The following is a 19,139-nucleotide window of genomic DNA, read 5'->3' on the forward strand; positions in this document are numbered from 1 at the left end:
ACTGCTCCACCCGCTGCCGATCTGGGGAGAGCCGAGACTAGCACCATGCTTCCTCTGACACATGCACATACATAAAATGGACTTAAAGAACTTGTTAGTATCCCCCACACCGCCAATGTCTCTCTCTCTCTCTCTCTCTCTCTCTCTCTCTCTCTCCCTTTCCGTCTTGCAGGTTTTGGACATGAAAGTGTTTGTGGACACAGACTCAGACATCCGACTGGTACGGAGGCTGCAGAGGGACATTTCGCAGCGGGGTCGGGACCTCACCGGCGTCATCAAACAGTACAATAAGTTTGTGAAGCCGGCGTTTGAGCAATACATCGAGCCCACGGTGCAGGTGGCCGACATCGTGGTGCCCAGAGGTCAGTGACCTTTGGCTCTTAAGACAAAAGGTTTCTTGAGAGAGGGATCTTACAACTGCCTATATATAGCCTGACGAAGGAGTTTAATTTGCTAAAAGTAAGACTGGGAATACCACTGCCAGAGGTGAAATGGACCTTATTCACAGCGCGGCCATCTTGTGAAGACGTCACCTGCTGGTTGGGGACGCAAGGAGACTCTCATCCAAACCCGTCTGAACATGGGAGCAGTAGACCAAAAGTTTGAGTTCTGTCCTATGGTTCTGTCACACCAATTTTGTTTGATCACATCGATAAATGGGCAGATGAATGTGTACAGGATTTAAAAAAAGGGCTACAGCAACTGGATCGAGTCTTATATCCACGATATTCAAGGAAGCGCAGCCGATGGTCTAATTTGTTAACTTACAATACACCCTCACACCACTGAGCACCGAACCGATACATCTGGCGCTGTGGAGCAGTTGAACCCGAAATGACACAGCCGAAGAAGGCTGTGTTTGAGTTTAAATTTAGGCACTGGCATGTGAATACATGTGAAACTCCGCAATATTTGGGAATACCATGGCATCAAAATCTTGGATAACAATAGCGCTAACTTTGAGGCTAGCGTCGCTGGCGCTGGACCTAGCTAGTGAAGGTGCTAACACTAGCACCTTCGGATGAACTGATTAGATTTTGGTGCTCAAAGTTCAAGTCAAGTCAAGTCACTGTGACATCACGACCGCTCGTTTCATGCTCGTTAACATGATGTCTCAGGAACGCCTTGACGGAATTTCATCTAATTTGCCTCAAACATCCACTTGGACTCTAGGATCAACTGATTGCATTTTGGTGGTCAAAGGTCAAGGTCACTGACCTCACGAACGCCATTTTCAAGCTCGGTAACGCCATATCTCAGTAACACCTTGACGGAAGTTTTTCACATTTGGCTCACGTCTGGACAGACATGGATGTCGACTGCTCACTTGCTGGTGGAGGCATATAACCGTGGTGCAGTTGTTCTAGTTTTGTCTCTGTGACAAAACCAATTGTAGCCATTTGTAGGAATTTCAAGCTCAGTTACAGTTAGGCTGGTCAAAGATACAGTAAGGGTGGTCAGAGATACAGTAAGGGTGGTCAGAGATTGGCAAATGGCAGTAAATTGATGGAAAAAGCTGGTAATCCCACAGGAAATGGTGAGTACTGAAGGTCCCAATTTGGTGTTGTGGTCAGAGACACAGAACAGTCTACATTTCCAATGATAGCATGCAGCAGGGCTGGGCCATATGGACAAAATAAAATAAGCCTATCACAATATTTTTGACCAAAAATATATTGCAACAATATTGGTGCTTTCACAAAATATTGACACAATGTAAGTAATGTGGATATAATGACTAAGTGGGTAAAGGCAAATACTAGAACAGTGAGAACAGTCTGCTAAGTTCAGAAAATGACATCACGTCACTGTAAGGCAGCCTTTAAAACCAGGAAAGACATTTTTAGCATATCGCAATATTATGAGACATCCAAAATCTAAGACAATATCAGGTCTCATATCACGATATCAAGCCCTAGGATGCAGTAGCTGAGGCATATGAAAGAAAAATGCTTGGGAATGCTGAATTAGTAGCAGAGGTGGAGCAGTGGGATTGGCAGTCTTTAGACTATGTCCTTTGGAGGTTGGATGCTGAGGGTTTGTAGCCAAGCATGTCAAAAGTCCATATTGGTTGAACCCTGCTGTGTTCCTTGAGATGTTCTGTCTTGACCTTGTCTGGTTTACAGGTGGGGAGAACTTTGTAGCATTGGATCTGATCGTGCAACATGTCCACAGTCAGCTGGAGAAGGTAAGGCTGGTTCACAGCTCCTCGCCTTGTTTCTGTTATTGAGTTTGAGGAAAAAAAAATCTTGGTCCATGTTCACACTATGACCCTTTTAGGTTTAGCCCTTTACGTCATACTGATCAGACCATGAACCCTCCTCTCAGCTTTGAATGATGGGCTCAGAAAATGCAGTGCTCCTGTAAAAAGCAGAATTTTCCTCAACTGTAGAAAGTGTGCCACCCTGCCGTAAAAGACACCAGGCACAACCGTTTCTCCAGCGCAGCCTTCAGACCGCCTTGTGCCCCAAAAAGCAGAGATGAGTGGAATAGTGTGAACATGGCTAAAGCACTAATTTGATTTGTCCTGAGGCTCCCCTTGTTGGACCTGTGCATGCAAGCCTGACATAACACAATGTAATGGCCAGACCTCTGACATCATCACAAAGCCTTCCAGTGGCACAGATCTATAAAGATGGTGACCCTCTGCTGTAGACGTTAATCAGTGCTAAATTGATCTTATGCCATGCTCACCTTGTATCAGAAGAAAATGATCTTGGACTGCCAAGGTTGGTGGACTCAGTCACCGCCATGTTTGATTTTTTCTTTTCGTTATTCGCAAAAATCATCCAACATGCACAAATCAAGCAAGACATCCCAACATAGGTATCAAATGTGCATATATCAACAGAGCATTCCAATCATTCAAGTATGATCAAATAGATAAAACAAAGACAAACAAACAAAAAGAAGAAAAAATAAAATGGATTAATTTAACGCAAGGGGTGGGTGTTAATAGCAAACTGTTACCGCTTTTATCTCTAGCATGCACTTCTATAGACACAATCTGTTTTTCCACTTATTATGGTAATAACAGATCTATAAGATCCATTTTCCAAAGAGATGTTACTACATTATGTGATTTCATATTGGAATCAATTTGTGGATGGGGTGGTATGGAAGAAACCTACCTAATCAATACTTAATTACCAATGAAGTTAAGGAAATCTCTTTTAAACTCATGCATATGTTCTATCCAGCCAAAGACTATGTTAAAAAAGATTTAAGAAAGACATTGATGTGAATTGTAGCTCTGGCAAAATCTGTTTTTTGTTAATGAAAAAACCTTTACTGTATATTGGAGGAATGTATTGTTTGGTCTCATGGAAAATGATACACAGAATAACACTTGTGTACATACAGTACATGATACATCTTATTATAATGGCCAAATTCCATATTCATGAATGTAAATTTACATGTAAGAAACCATGCTTTATTGGCTTAAGTAATGAGTTCAAACAATACATTTATTCGAATCAAAACTCTTTAACTCTCTTGGGCTGATCGTTGCGCAGACGTCGACCTAGACGGCCACTTGCTGCAGTTGCTCTCGCTCATTTTGTACTCTCTTGTTAATTATATTTATCTATCGTACTCTTCTTCTATTTTAACTCATTTGTGTTAATAAATAAGTCTTGTAAGTCGTGCCCCCTGCAGTTTAGAGGAGTTTCACTCTTCCTGGAGGGACCCGCCTGGGGACAACAACATCATGGTGCTATTGTTTATAGTAGGAAACTGCTGATGGAGCTCCAACCGGCCGGCTTGGCCAATGTTATGCACCAAATCCCTGACTTCTCCAGTGCTTTCAACACCATCAGGTCGGCTCTACTGGGTGAGAAGCTGACAGGGATGTGGGTTGATACCCCCTTAGCAGTGTTGTAGTCAAGTCACTATATCTTGAGTCCGAGTCCCCAGTGTTCGACCCCAAGTCCGAGTCATCAAAGTTGAGTCTACAGGCTTGGAATTTCGTCATTTTAGGGGCAAGAGTGAAATAAAATTGCCTGCCTTTGTGAGAGGTGTCGGTGGTGTGTGTAGCTGCCAGGGGAGTTGAGGACACACAACCGAATAAAAATACACAACATCAATAAAGCTCGTATCTACTGTTTTCCCATATGAGGTGAATGCACCATGAAGCCAGTCCAGGGTTTGTACCTGCTGTTGAACTGCTGGCTTCGTGTCCACTGCCGCCATCTGCTGGTTGAACAAGGAAAACACTGTTTCCTCCTGTTCTCTAAAAACTGTTTTCACTGGGTCTTTTTGCTCAACTCAACTGACTCTCTGCACTGAAGGCAAGCTGCTCTGTGTGTGTGCGTGTGCGTGTGCGTGTGCGTGTGCGTGCGCGTGCGCGTGCGCGTGCGTGTGTGTGTGTGCTAGGCCAGTAATCATGTACAGTATGGCAAGCACTATTATTAGCAAAGTTTGACTATCCAGAATTAACATGACAAATATCAACAATGTAATCATTGTGTGACTGACTAGTCAGAATTTTCATTCAAGATGTGTATACCGTCATTTTGACTATAACTAAAAGGGAGCTGGGGCTCTGTTTCTCTGTCTGTCCCACTGATGACATCATCAGTGATGTCATAAATTCACTGACACACATACACAAAGTCCCAGTGATGATGTCATCAGTGATGTCATAAATTGTGACCGCCTGTCAGCCAGGCGGGTTATGAGCTTCACCACACTGTTACACCTTCACCCCATCTATCACTGCTAGACACATAGACACACTCTCACTCACTCACGCACACACACATACACACACTCTGACACACACATACACGCTCATTCACACACACACATACACGCTCACACACACGCACACACACACAACGGCTCTGACGACGGATCACACTTTGTCATACTTCTGTTAAATGGACCTTATTCACCTCACTCGGCTCACTCACTCCCACTGTGTGTGACGTGTGTGTAATAAATTGTGTTGAGTGAGGAGAGACAGATCACCGAGAGTCAGAGCTAGTTAATCTAGATCAGTTATACTCAGCAAAGATGAGAGCAGGCTCGTACATCATCTTGGCTTTATGGATATTTGTAAGCTGTGTGTGTGTGTGCGTGTGTGGGTGTGTGTGTGCGTGCGTGTCTGAAATTAACTTTTTGACTCACTGCCGGTAGATGAAAAAGATCCACTCGCCACGCATATTTTTTTACCAGCCAAAATAATAAATCACATTTTTGTGTCACATATACATCGATATACTGTATACATTTGTTTCAGTCCATTTCAATTAGATAATAAAGTAGGGCTGGGAATCTGGGATGATAACGGCATCACCGAAATACCGCGGTCATGTAACTACCACGGTGTTGAGCTCATTACTGTCCTCACCACATTTTATTATTGTTATTATTATTATTACTTACGTTTTATTGTAGTCTACTTTATCATATTAATTACAGGCATTCGGAACAATTGTCAGATGATATCTATAGACCGTGCCGCAAAATGTATGCACAAGCAAATACACTGTCGCGGAAGTTTAGCATGTGCTCGGATGGAGTGAAGGTGTCTCTGTTTAGAGCTTACTGCACACACCACTCTATACTGCCCACTTGTGGTCAGATTACAGGAGGGCGAGCATGCATAGACTGCAGGTGGCATAATGATGCCATGAAAATATTGCTCAGGAGACCTAGATGGAGCTCGGCAAGTGAGATGATTGTCACGGCAAGTGTTAACACCTTCCAGGCAATGCTAAGAAATGTGATGTATACATTTATCTGCCGACTTAATGTTTCACAGAATGTCATCAGGCTGCTGGCTCATCCCTACTGTAGTGATGTCAGATATCAGTCACCTCTGTGACCAAGTCTGGATTAAAGTTGTGATTGATTGATTGATTGATTGATTGTTTGTTGCGCAACACTAACGTTAACGTAACTTGTGGACTTGCTCAAGTGTCCTGACAGCATCTCCAGTATAACACGTTGACTATTTCCATACTCCCGCTGTACAAGCTGTAGCATCAGACAATGTGGTAGCATAAGTGACTGAATTCAGTCAATGCAGTCAACACAAAAACATACCGTAATGAAAAAAAAAAATCTAGTAAACGCCCCGGCGTTTATTATGCTAAATCGGGTCAGACCCCCGGCTGTTAAAGGAGACCCGGCAGCAGATAGAGTCCCGGTTGGTATTGGAAGAAATACGGTAGGCATTAAATAGGAATATAAAATTTGTCCTATTTTCTGCACCAGTGAACGTTTCCATTGCATGAGAAGCTGATGGGATGTAATGATTGTCCAAGGTATTAGTCACACTCTCAGGTGTGTTATCAGGAAAAGAGTTACGACTTGTGAAAAACTTTAGATTTAGATTGCAAAACGCATGAAAATCTAAATTTTATATATATATATACGGTAGTTAATTTTTTCTTTGGCAAGTGAGCATGGTATAAGCGGGACAATACCCTTCGAGGTTACGAGGCAGCTGGCCTCCCTGTCCATTAAGTGATGATAATGGACACCTCGTCGGGCATTAACCCTTACAGTACAGTAATGATGCAAACCTAAAGCAAAAGCATTGAAATGAGTCAGTGGGAAATGGCGGTTTGTTCTGATGTGAGGCAAAAGGGACGGTCATTTTGATCAAAATGTGAGGATTTTGCTTTTAATGTTTGGCTTGTTTATGCCGTTTTGTTTTTCTTCTTTTAGGAATGGCTTCTCATGCTCTTGTTGTTTTTCCTTATGTTCCTTACTGTATGTGCACGCACGCTCGTGTGTGTGTGTGTATGCGGATATGCCCGTGTGCACGACCCCCCTCCCCCGACTGGCTGAATGCTGTCTAACCGTTCAGCGTGAGATCACAGTGAGGTATGATTTCACTCCCCTCCTCCTCTCCCTCCTCCTCACCCTCTCTCCCTCCTTCTCATCCTCTCCCTCCTCTCCTCCTCCTCCTACTCTCGGCTCTGTCAGCTCTCTGTTTCTAAGCACAGCTGCCATGAAGTCAAAAATTCCACGCCTTTGTTTTTGTGTGTATATATTACATTGGTTATACATGTATATGAGTATTTCCAAGGAAAACTTCACACTAGGATCTTCTTAAATGGTTGGATATCTCCAATCTGTAATGTCCAATGCACTTCAGGAGTTAATTTATCTTTCCTTCAACCTGCCTCGTCTACTTCTACTTCAATTAGTGATTTCCTACATTTCCCAGAATGCCTTTCGACACCCCCCCCTCCAGAGAAGGGGCGTCAACTTGCTGCATTCAATCAAACATGGCCGTAAGGGCATGCAGGCCGAAATAGCTACAGTAGCCTTCACTTTCTCTGCTAAATTAACTCTTGTCCAAATGACCATTCTTCCCATGTTTGATTATGGTGATATTATTTATAGGTCGGCGACTCGGCATGCAAGGGCACACTTCAGAAGCTCGATGTTCTCTATCACTCTGCTCTCCAGTTTGCTACAAATGCACCTTTCAGAACACACCTCTGCACTCTATATTCCTCTGTCAACTGGCCTTCTCTGCACACCCGTCGTAATATTCACTGGTTCATGTTAATCTACAATACCCTCCTTGGTCTCTCCCCCCCCTACCTGTGTCACTTGCTGCAAAAAGCATCTGTGCACCTTATTCTGTTGAAAGCTCCCAAAACAAATACTGCACTTGGTCTGTTGTCTTTCCGGTCTGCCGCAGCCAGTGACTGGAACAATCTGCAAAAAACACTGAAACGGGACAATTTTATCCCCAAGTCAGCTTTTATACCCCGTTCAAGACAACTCGGACCACCGGAAAAAATGGGTTCCGACCTGTAATAAGTGAATTGAATGGTCGTCCAAGCCGGAATTACAGCTCGGAAATTCATTGTCATGAATGCGATATCAAGCACTTGATTGTGGACATTCTTGCTGATACATGCAGCTGTTTCCCGACCCAATAATATCCCCGAACTTTGGTTGTTTGTTTACTGTTTGTCGCATTATTTGTTCTTGCCTCTCTTGCTGTGGTTGTCTTGCTTTTGCCTGTTTGTCTTGCTGCTTGTGTGCTACTGATTGCCTGATGTGGTCTACTAGCTACTTGCCCGTTGCTTGTGTGCTAGTCTAGATTGTATATGTTTCTTAATAATGTTTGCTGTCACATACAATACCTGTAAAGTAATGGATGTGTTGGATATGTGCCATAAAAATGTTTTATTTATTTATTTATTTTAGTCCCTACCCCTCTCCCTCAAGAGGCCTTGCCTTTTGCCAGGTCGCCATTGTAAATGAGAATTTGTTGTTAAAGAGGTTAAATAGAGGTAAAAAAAAACACCATACAGACACTGCACCGTCCGATCGACTTCAAACTTGGGGAGTGCGCTGCTGGGAACCCGACAGAGTGCAGTGCAGAATTTCGGGCAATTCGGCATAGTGCCACCTACTGGCAACACAAAAAGTGATTTATCGCGAGAACCGTTCGTCCGATCTACTTCAAACTGGGGGAATGCGCTGCTGGGAACTGCCCAGGACACACACAGACCTTACACACAACACAATACCGGGCCAGAGTCCCAGAAAACTAGATTTGAAGGCTGGGTAGTGAGCAGCCTTTTAATCTAGTGCTTCAAAATAGGGCTGGGTGATATGGACAAAATCAACTATCACAATATTGACCAAATACATCTATATTGATATTGTGACAATATTGTAGGGTTAACTATGGGGTGCTTTCACAAAATACTCACACAATGAGATTACCTATTCACACAATCAGAATTTTGATAAATAATCAACGGTAATGTGGATATCATGACTAGACGAAGTGGGAAAAGACAAATAATAGAACAGCGAACAGAACGTTCTGGTAAGTTCAGAAAATGAAAATGATATCACTGTAATGCAGCCTTTAAAACCACGAAAAGACAACACTTATGCCATATGATATCACTAGAAGACAATATTTAGTCTCATATCACGATATCAAAATATATTGCCCAGCCCTACTTCAAAAATGTCTTTCTGCTTCTGTTGTCTTCAAAAGCCAGCTCTGAAAATTGGCTTTAATCTATAATTGAAAATAGATTGATACGGTCTGGATCAACAGTGTGAAAATGGCTTGTTGCTGGACAAACTCATCTCTGGTTTTGGATCAGTTGATCAGCGGTCTAGGAGGGCTATCCACTTTCAATGTTCTAATAATGCTATTCTTTCTGTGCCTTTTCTTGTCTCCTGCCTTTTGGATCTTGTCCTACCTTTTTTCTTCCCTTTCTCGTCCCCTTTCTCATGACCTTTTCTCTTCAAATGAAATGTCACCTACAGAGGAAGCTCCGCTGGGATATGTGAGGGGCCACTTGTTCTTCCTCCATTTTAGTGGTTTTAAAAGCCTGATTTCATAGTTTGATGAGCGTTTTGCTCTTTCTTGTATGTATATGGATCTTTACTTGCTAACATCCCATTACATGTCGTATCATGTAGTCTATCTTTCCTTCTTTCTTTCACTGAACTGAATGTTTTCCCCGTAGTCAGACTAACACACTTATTTGATGACTTTGACGCTGTCTTTTGGTGGGCAAAGTTTCTTAACTGTTTGCCATCATGATTTTTGTAATGTCGCTTCCTGTTTGTCTGTTTTTGTTTTCTTCTTTTTGGCCATGGTCTACTGTGCTGATTAGTGTGATTACTAAGATTTTAGCCAACCTGGCCGCCCCTGCACTACACCAAAATCCTTTTGTTGGGGGGGGAATGAAGGAAATGAGCAACACAACCCAGGACTAATTGACTAAGACTGTCTTTAGTAGGGACCCAAGACTACTAATTGTCTAAGACTGTCTTTAGTAGGGACCCAAGACGACTAATTGACTAACACTGTCTTTAGTAGGGACCCAGGACTACTAAATTCCAATCATGGAAGTTTGAAACCCTCATTAGTGTTTTGCTTGCACCTGTGTTTACCCTGCCTTTTCGACACAAAATGGCCCCCGTGAGAAGGGTCTATTGACTAAGACTGTCTTTAGTAGAGGCCCGCTGGTCTGCTGTGATGATGCTGTGACTGCATTATTCCACTAGATGTCAGAGTTACCCCTCACTCTGTGTGTGTTTGCTGCAGATCGGCGTTGGCCTCGGCACACCAGGGCCAGCCGTTACCCCAGACCCTCAGTGTGATGGAGAGCACCCCCCAGGTCCGCGGCATGCACACCATCATCAGGTCAGAACACACTTAAAGAGCATGGGGCAGATTATTATTATTATCTTTATCAGACCCCCAGGGCAGAAATATGGAGAAAATGTGGCATTATTCAAAACGGGCGTTTAACACCTGTGACATCACTTTTTGCTGGATGTTCTGCTGGGGCTGACATCAGGGATTCCGCTAGGCATTTTTCCAGACGGCCAATGCAGCCGGTAACGTTCCAGAATTCCGGCAATATTTACCGGCCACTATTAAAAAAAGGATGCTATAAAATAATTGTTTCCTAAATAAACGTTTTGAATCAATTTATTTCTCTTTAGTCTATTCTTTATAGCCTCTATAGTCGATTATCTTTATTCCAGTGTTGTCATTAAGAGGCCGATTTTGCAGCAAGAATATTTAATTGGTCGGCACGTCGTTCTCGGTAAGGCCGCTTTCGTTATTGAAACAGACAACATGCACACTTCTAATGTAGCCTATCTGCATTTGCAGACACTCATGAACCCATATCTTCTGCAGCTAAAAGTAATAAGTGCGACAGTGTCAGTGCAGACAGTGCACAACTTGAATCTCCAGCAATAGGCTACGCACCTTAATCTCTCCCACTCCACACCTGGCACCTGCGTCAGCTCTCCTGCACTCGTTCTCGGCTCCCATGTGGCTTTATTTGTGGTAAGCATGGCAAGCAGGTACTTGACGCTTTCCTGCCGTCTTGCTGGCCTCGGCTGAAGTACTTGTCGTTGCATGATCTAGATTAAAAAAAGGACTTGCCTAGCAAGGGAGGTCTGTTTTGACATTTGGGTTTCCTCCTGCAAGTCACAGCGGGTCCAGCGCTGGCCGGCGGGACTGATGCTGCGTGTGCGGCTTTTGAAGAAAGTGTCTGCTATATCTTTCTTTTTCACGAAACACTCAACATAAGTCAAATCAAGTCAGGACTTGCAACAGGGAGCGGAAAAAATATGATGTAGGCTAAGTCTCTATTTAAGTCGTAACTTATTGGCAACATCACTTAGGCTAATAGGTCACACAATATTAGGCTATTTTATAGAAGGAATTTATTTATCTGGCATATTTTCAGCCGGCCACTTGAGCCGGTGACCTTTTAATTTGCCGGCCCACGGCAACAAATACCGGCTAACGGAATCCCTGGCTGACATCACAGGTGTACAGTTCCATTTCAGGAACAGTGCCCCCTGCAGTTTACAAAAAACAGTACAGTACCCCCCCCTCGTACCCCCATTGCTGTCTACCCCCCCCCCCCAAATGCACTGTGGTCTCCAACCTGCACCATGCTCCTAAAGCCCCCCTCCACTCAATTTGTTTTCCTTCTCCCTTCAGTTGGATGTTTGAGCTTCACTAGCTTGACTTCTTCTAAATTGGTCATAGTTCATGTTGGATAAGATTCAAGAAATTCAAAAGCAGTTTGATTCAGGATGATGGTATATAAAGGTGAGAGATCACCTGTTGTAAGCCAGTCTGTCATCACCTACAGGCACACTTTTTCTACCTCTTAAACTTTGTGTCTTGCTCTGGGGTGTGTGTGTGCGTGCGTGCATATGTGTGTGTGTGTCTGTGTGCATGCATGTGTGTGTCTGTGCGTGTGTGCTTGCAGGAACAAGGAGACTAACCGTGATGAGTTTATCTTCTACTCCAAGAGGTTAATGAGGCTGCTGATAGAGCATGCCCTCTCCTTCCTCCCACTCAAGGTCAGTCTGTCTCTCTCTGTCTGTCTGTCTGTCTGTCTGTCTGTCTGTCAGCATGCCAATAGTGCAGGCGAGGCCACGCAGCAGCCGAGCTGCGGGCGAGCCTGCGTAGCAGCCGAGCTGTGTATGCGAGCCCGCCCAGCAGCCGAGCTGTGTGTATGCAAGCCCGCGCAGTAGCCGAGCTGTGTATGCGAGCCCGCGCAGCAGCCGAGCTGCAGGGTGGGCGAGTAGCATAGAATCGAGTGCTTTAGACTAGTCTTTAATAGTTGCCTCTCTTTGTCTCTCTCTCCCTCTCTCTCTCTCTCTCTCTCTCTTTACCTCTGTCTCTCTCTCTCTCTAGCCAGTATTGGTGGAGACGCCCCAGGGTGGCACATATGAGGGCAAGAGGCTCGGGGGTAAAAGGGTGAGTTTGCCAGTGTTCACTCTGCTGTCTCACAGGTCACTCTGCTGTCTCACAGGTCACTCTGCTGTCTCGCAGGTCACTCTGCTGTCTCACAGGTCACATTGAGTTGACTGAACTCACTAAGCCCCAAGTAGCACACACAGTTAAAAGCCCCAATGGAGACGTTCCACAACGTGTCCACAACAACACATCCCTTGGAAAGCACAGACTTTCCTGCCTTTGGACAGTTTGTTGACTGCCTTCTCCTTTAATGTGGATAAACAGCAGAAGCACTGACTGTGTTGGTGGGGCTTCCCACTGGACTGACCGGCTAAATGTGTCAACTAAACTAATATAGCACTGTGACCTGAGGTTTTCTCTCTCTCCCTCTGTATGTGTGTGTGTGTGCGTGTGCATGTATGTATGTGCATGTGTAGATCACTGGTGTGTCCATCCTGAGAGCAGGGGAGACCATGGAGCAGGCTCTGATGGCCGTCTGTAAAGACATCCGCCTGGGAAAGATCCTGATCCAGACCAACCACGATACAGGGGAACCAGAGGTGGGTGTGTCTAAACTTGAATTGATCATAATGTGACATTTTGATTATGGCATGGGTAGGTTTTATTATTGTTAGTAATAGTGCTATTAGCAGTAGTATTATCATCCATGGTGTAAATAAATACTGTTTTGCAGGCAATTCCTCCCTTATAAGAATACAGTTCCTGGTGGGGAGGGACTACAACTTGGTAAAATACTTTTTTGGCATGCATCAGATTTAAAGGAAAACCAACCATCAACGCTTCCACACTAAAAAAAATAATAATCAGCTATTAGCGATGAGCCTTATATGTCTGGGTCCATTTTGTTTGGTAGTATCGTTGCCTCATTCCGGTGGATATAACTGGTTAAACGTATACAATAAACAAATAACTTGGGAATGCTTTGAACATCCCAGAGTTAGGATAAATGCTGTAAGAGTATGAAGGTGCATTTTTCATACTGGGACAAAATATTGGACAGATTGAGTGTGTTAGTAGGCGGGGCGGCTGTAGCTCAGGAGGTAGAGCGGGTCACCACTAATCGCTTTGGATGAAAGAGGTCGGTGGTTCGATTCCCGGCTCCTCCAGTCTGCATGTCGAAGTATCCTTGGGCAAGATACTGAACCCCAAATTGCTCCTGATGGTGTGCCAGCACCCTGCGTGGTAGCCTGCCACCATCGGTGTGTGAATGGGTGAATCTACTGATTGTAAAGTGCTTTGGATAAAAGCGCTATATAAATGCAGGCCATATATAAATGCAGGCCATTTAGTGCGTAGTTGATGGCAGAACATCTCGCTTTGTCTCCAGTTCCTGACTTGTCTCCTTCCTCCAGCTTCACTACCTTCGTCTGCCCAGAGACATGAGTGAAGACTACGTCATCCTGATGGACAGCACCGTGTCCACTGGAGCTGCTGCTCTCATGGCTGTCAGAGTCCTGCTGGTAGGTCTACAGTGATACTCAACCCAAGGCTCTAGGGCCACATGCGGCTCCTTTTTGGGTAGTTGTGGCTCTTTTAAGTCCTAGCCTACTTAAAAAAAGAAAGAAAAAACATTGTCAGAATTCATCAACATTTTATTCTCATGCAGTCAGAATGTAATTTCTCAGATTGTCTTAGGGTCATTGAAAGCAATAATGTAGAGACCTGAGCTGTGACGCAGAGGTGATACCATTTAGAATGTCCACATTCCTTACAACTCAGTCCTTAACCTCTCTCTCTCCCTCTCCTCTCTCCCTTTCTCTGCCTCCATTCCTCTCTCTCTCTTTCTCGTCCTCTCTCTCCTTCTCTCTCTAAAGGACCATGACGTTCCAGAAGATAAGATCTTCCTGTTGTCCCTGCTGATGGCAGAGATGGGCGTCCACTCGGTGGCCTATGCCTTCCCTGAGGTCCGCATCATCACCACCGCCGTGGACAAGGGGGTCAACGAGCAGTTCCACATCATACCAGGCATCGGTGAGCAGGACAGCTTTTCATTGGGGCGCCACATGTCATTGCACCATTCAAATAGGTTGCTTCCATTCATTGTCTATGAGAAGTGAGTAACTGTGGTGCGAAACCTGGTACCACTATGATACTGGTACTTTTACAACCGGTACTACCAGTACCGAATTGCAACGCAGATTTAGGTGTCTCATTTAGGTGCCATGCCCGAGCTGCTGAGTGAAATATCCTCCCCTCCGGCAAGCAAAAACAGCATCTACCCACAGGCCATTACTCTGATGAACACTTAAACCAGCCACTTGAACACCCTTAGCTTACACTTACTGTGGAATAACTCACTGTTACTGTGTACACACTCACTATCACTGTTTTTCTGGGAAATAACTGCAATACCTGACTCAAAGACTCTGAACAGCATATAACCATGCAATATCTGAAACATATGTATAAGCCTTTGTTTACAATCCTATGTCTGTCTATTTACTGTACATGTATTTATGTATACATATTATTTTTTTTATTGTTTATTCTTTTTATTCCCCCCCCCCATTTTCTCCCCAATTGTACTTGGCCAATTTTTCCCTCTGCTGCCCTGGTCGCTGCTCCACCCTCTGCCGATCTGGGGAGAGCCGAGAGTAGCACCATGCTTCCTCCGAGACATACGCAATAGCCAGCCGCTTCTTTTCACCCGACAGCGGGAGATTCACCGGTAGGACGTAGCACGTTTGGAGGATCACGCTATTCCCACCAGTTCCCTTCCGCACTGAACAGGCGCCCCGACCGTCCAGAGGAGGCGCTAGTGCAGCGACCATGACAAATACCCTCAATCCGCCTTCCCTCCCGCAGACACCAGCCAATCGTGCCTGTATGGACGCCCGACCAAGCCGGAGGTAACACGAGGATGCGAACCTGCGCCCCTCGCGTTGTTAAGACAGGGAATCTACCGCTACACTACCCGGACGCCCTTCCTATATACATATTTAAAATAAACACTTTACAGCACACTTAATGTATATAGTAGTTACTGTAAATTTACATTCCTTCATATATACGTATTTAAAATAGACACTTTGCACCACACTTATTGTATATAATTGCTACTGTAAATTCCTTGTATGTGTACATACTTGGCCAATAAAGCTGATTCTGATTCTGTTTAAATTAACAAAGTAACCCACTTTAAATCCGCTTTAAATTTAAAAACGTATCATTTCAGGCACCGGTACCATTTTAAAAATTCTTCTAATTTCATCTGATCTTCTCATCTCATCTGATCTTTTGTTCTTGTTTCATCTGATCTTCTCTTCTCATTTCATCTGATCTTCTCGTCTTCGCCAGGTAATTTTGGAGATCGTTACTTTGGCACCGACGCTCCCTCAGACTTGTATGAGAGCGATGAAGGGATGGACTACTGAAGACAGCAGAGAGGGAAGTGGAAGGTCCACATACAAGTACCTAACCCCTCCCTCACCACTCTGCTTCATCGCGTGCCTCCTATCTAGGAAGGGATGCCATGTGAATAGCTGCCCATTCAAATCAGTCTAGTGGAAATTGAATGGAGTTTACAATTGCAATTTCCACTAAAGTCAAAATGGATTTTAGTGGAGATTTCCATTCAAGCCACCCATAATGCAATGGTTATTTCCCTGTGGGGGAAGCAATGACCATCTTCGAAGATCTTCCCATTTAAATATATAGAAAGTGTGATGGGAAATTAAAGAGCTTTCCTGTTTAAATGATTGGGAGTTAAATAGGCATTTCATGTCAGGGAACTGAATGAGTTGCAGCTGTCTGTCAGTGAAAGGCTAAGGAGTTACCTGTCCTGAGGAACATGTAAGATATTACTTTTAGCCACGCTATGCCAGAGGTTTCCCAGAGGCAACTTTGCAACGGATCATGGTTATTCCAATGCAAGCCAATGGCATAGAAGTGCCATATTTAGACAAATTGTTCAGAAATTGTATAAATAAAATCCTGCTGGAGAGTTGGCTAGTTGGTACGGAAGTTCCGTACAACTACGGAAGCTGAGAACAGCCATGCTTGCAATTATTTTTTATGCCATTATCTCAAGATTCACAACTTAATTAGTTTTTTAGTCATTTAGTTTAACTAGTGTAGTGCCCGATCCCCTTCCCCCATTCACCCCCCAATCATCCCACTGCTTGCACACACCCCCCCCCCCCCCCCAGAGTTGGAATGAGATCCGATAGTGTTCAGCATCCAGTAAATTTACATGAAGCACTGTATACTATGATAATACAGTAAGCCTATGCTTTTGATGGGGATGTTATACTGTGATTTATAATGTAATGCCATGATTATCACAAAGTAATAATTGCCTCCTTGCCAGTCACAAGGTGTGGAAATTACCTGTGGTAGAATGTGTTTTGCACATGGACTTTGGCTCAGGGTTTGTAAGAATTTCATGTAAAATCAGCAGGTCCAGTTAGACTCTATGGAAAGTGTCGGATGCCTCGGACAACTGCTCAAATGTATGGAAGGAAGATGTGATAAGTCTCATTAGTTAACAGTCTTGTTTTGTTTTCCTCGATTTAAGTGTAAGAATGAGCTTGTTGCAGCTTCAGGATGACGGCCAGCCTCTTGGCTCATGTGCCGACATCCCCGCTGTGACAAAGGCAATATCATCTCAGGTCATATTGAAAAAGGGACAACACTGCTCCATGTGGACGGACAGGACTGACTGAATGATAATCAAAGGAAATGGTGGAATATTTGAATATGTTTTGTTTTTGTTTGTTTTTACTCATTTGAATACATTGCCATATTCTTTCTAGCTTTCTCTTGTTTTATTACACTAGTTACTTTCAATACTTTATTTAACTTTTTTAAACCCTTTTAGGCCATTAGTCACATTAGAACATGTATTACTGATTACTTATGTGGTGACGATTGCTGATCAGCCACCGGTGATTACTAGACTGGGTAAAACTAAATGTTTGGACGCGTGCACTCCAACATAAAAGATCTTAAAGAAAAATTATATGGCTACACGGTCAAAAAACTGTTTGCTCTCTGATGCAATCAACACCTGCCTGGTGAGCTCACCTAAATTACCTCCTACCTCCACCCACATCCAACCTGTCATTGCCATGCAGTGTTCAAACAAAAATACTACAAATAAACCACAGATCGGTATCCATACATATAATGGCTGCAACAACTTACTTGAGCCCAGAGTCTAAGTGACACCAGACTTTTGTAGAGGTCAGTATGCCTTAATAATAATTAATAAATCATAGTAGGTGTTATTATAAGGTGTAATTACGATGTCAAAAGGAAAAGAGGTTGCCATCTAAAAACAAAAAACAAAAAAACAATAGCACTTAATTGTGTTAGAATAGGTTCTAATGATAGAAGTACATAAAAAAAATACTCTGTCATGAACTAAAAGTCCCGATAGCCTTTAGCTTAGGTTTTTCTGTATAAAAGACAGAAATTGACGCATATGGAGCATTCTGGAATTACCTTGTTTTTTGTTGCTCAAAGCTGCTTTTTTGCAGGGATTTTATTTTTACATTTCTTTTGCATCACAGCCATTTATCCAATTTAAATACTTGAATTGTGTTATTGTTTTTATGTATAAGTTATTACTTTGTGTGTTTTTAAATGTTTGCCATTAAAAACTGAAACTCCCATGTTTCACAAAGACGGCTTGGGTTGAAAAATATGGACAAGGGTTACAACAGAGATTAGAACTTGCCCTGACAAAATTAAACTAAAGCTGCAATAAAAGGCTTTATGGTATTTGCCATTATGGCAGGCTTTGTAAGAACTCTATTATTGTATTTGTATGTATAACTCTAACTGTATTAAAATACAGGACTGTTTATCGAATGGAAACACTCACACATCAGCTCTGTTTCCATCCAGCTGTCAAGCCAATCTTACTGGAACGTTTGAAATTTGGCAGAAAATAAAAAGCTAATTAGATGTTTCTATCAGCTGGGTTGAAGTGAATTGACCACCAGAACATGGAAAGAGTTTACTAGAACTGATGGATATTGTAGTGGTCAAAACAAAGAAATATACTGTAGGCCTACTTTGCGTTTGTGTAATACATGTTAGAAACAACACGTCATTATAATGTACTAACAGTCATATAACCACAACGGTGATTTAATACATGTTAGAAACAACACATTATTTACCAAAACAAGGTTACTTTAAAAGTAGTAAAACGTGATGTCTAAACTGGTAGGTTGCCGTTTCTTTGTGTAATCAATTCTTTATAAAATGCCACAACACCTGTACAACAGTGGGGATTGTTTCATGTTGACTGAATAAAATATGAACTTCCACTTTAGTTTGAACTCTGCATTTGTTGTGTGTGCACATTAGTGTTGGTGATGATATAGAGCTCTGGTTCCAGGAATAGTCAGGGATCCAGTCACCCAAAATTTGAGAGGACCTGACATGGCATGCTATACTTTTTGTTTGTGTTTTATCTCTTCATTTGGACATTAAGGTCCACTGAATGAGAGGTCTGCTCTGCCGGAAACCTCGCGAAAAAAAGTTGTGGCCATTTTTGTATATGAAGCCTTTATTTTTTGACCGAAAAATGTGAAAGAGTTTTTTTTTCCTCAAAGTCCTCAGTGGGTTGCGTAGGCTGTCAATAAATTAATCTCAGGTACACAGAACATGTGTGTTGACAACACCAAGTTAAGAAATACACTTACAAAACCTTTCCAAATGATTTATAGCTATTTTCTATTACAAAAAAGCACTCGTTTTTTGAATTTTCTCCATTATTTTCATCTTTACTTTGTTAGTAAGCAATTATATCCTGAAATATGACATCAGCCAATGTGTCATTCTTTTCAGCAGATATTATAGTCATTCCACACTAAAGATTATTAAAATCAACCCAAAATCAATGGATCTGTGGTGATTTTATTACCTTTATGCTCGAAAT

General features: G+C 43.0%; 1 protein-coding gene across 1 annotated transcript in view; it reads left to right on the forward strand.

Moving 5' to 3' along the window:
- The window catches only part of LOC310781892 (uridine-cytidine kinase-like 1), a 40,373-nt gene extending 21,848 nt beyond the window's left edge, over positions 1 to 18,525 (forward strand). The window contains exons 6-15 of the mRNA XM_083642528.1: positions 173 to 362; positions 2,127 to 2,188; positions 6,824 to 6,840; positions 10,058 to 10,156; positions 11,754 to 11,847; positions 12,185 to 12,247; positions 12,664 to 12,786; positions 13,600 to 13,707; positions 14,062 to 14,218; positions 15,545 to 18,525. Of these exons, the coding sequence (XP_083498654.1) occupies positions 173 to 362; positions 2,127 to 2,188; positions 6,824 to 6,840; positions 10,058 to 10,156; positions 11,754 to 11,847; positions 12,185 to 12,247; positions 12,664 to 12,786; positions 13,600 to 13,707; positions 14,062 to 14,218; positions 15,545 to 15,621 (990 nt within the window). The 3' untranslated portion in view covers positions 15,622 to 18,525. The remainder of the gene's footprint in view (positions 1 to 172; positions 363 to 2,126; positions 2,189 to 6,823; positions 6,841 to 10,057; positions 10,157 to 11,753; positions 11,848 to 12,184; positions 12,248 to 12,663; positions 12,787 to 13,599; positions 13,708 to 14,061; positions 14,219 to 15,544) is intronic.
- The last annotated feature ends 614 nt before the right edge of the window (positions 18,526 to 19,139 follow it).

Source organism: Poromitra crassiceps (genome assembly GCF_964638095.1).
Source record: "Poromitra crassiceps genome assembly, chromosome: 9".
Lineage (NCBI taxonomy): Eukaryota > Metazoa > Chordata > Actinopteri > Beryciformes > Melamphaidae > Poromitra > Poromitra crassiceps.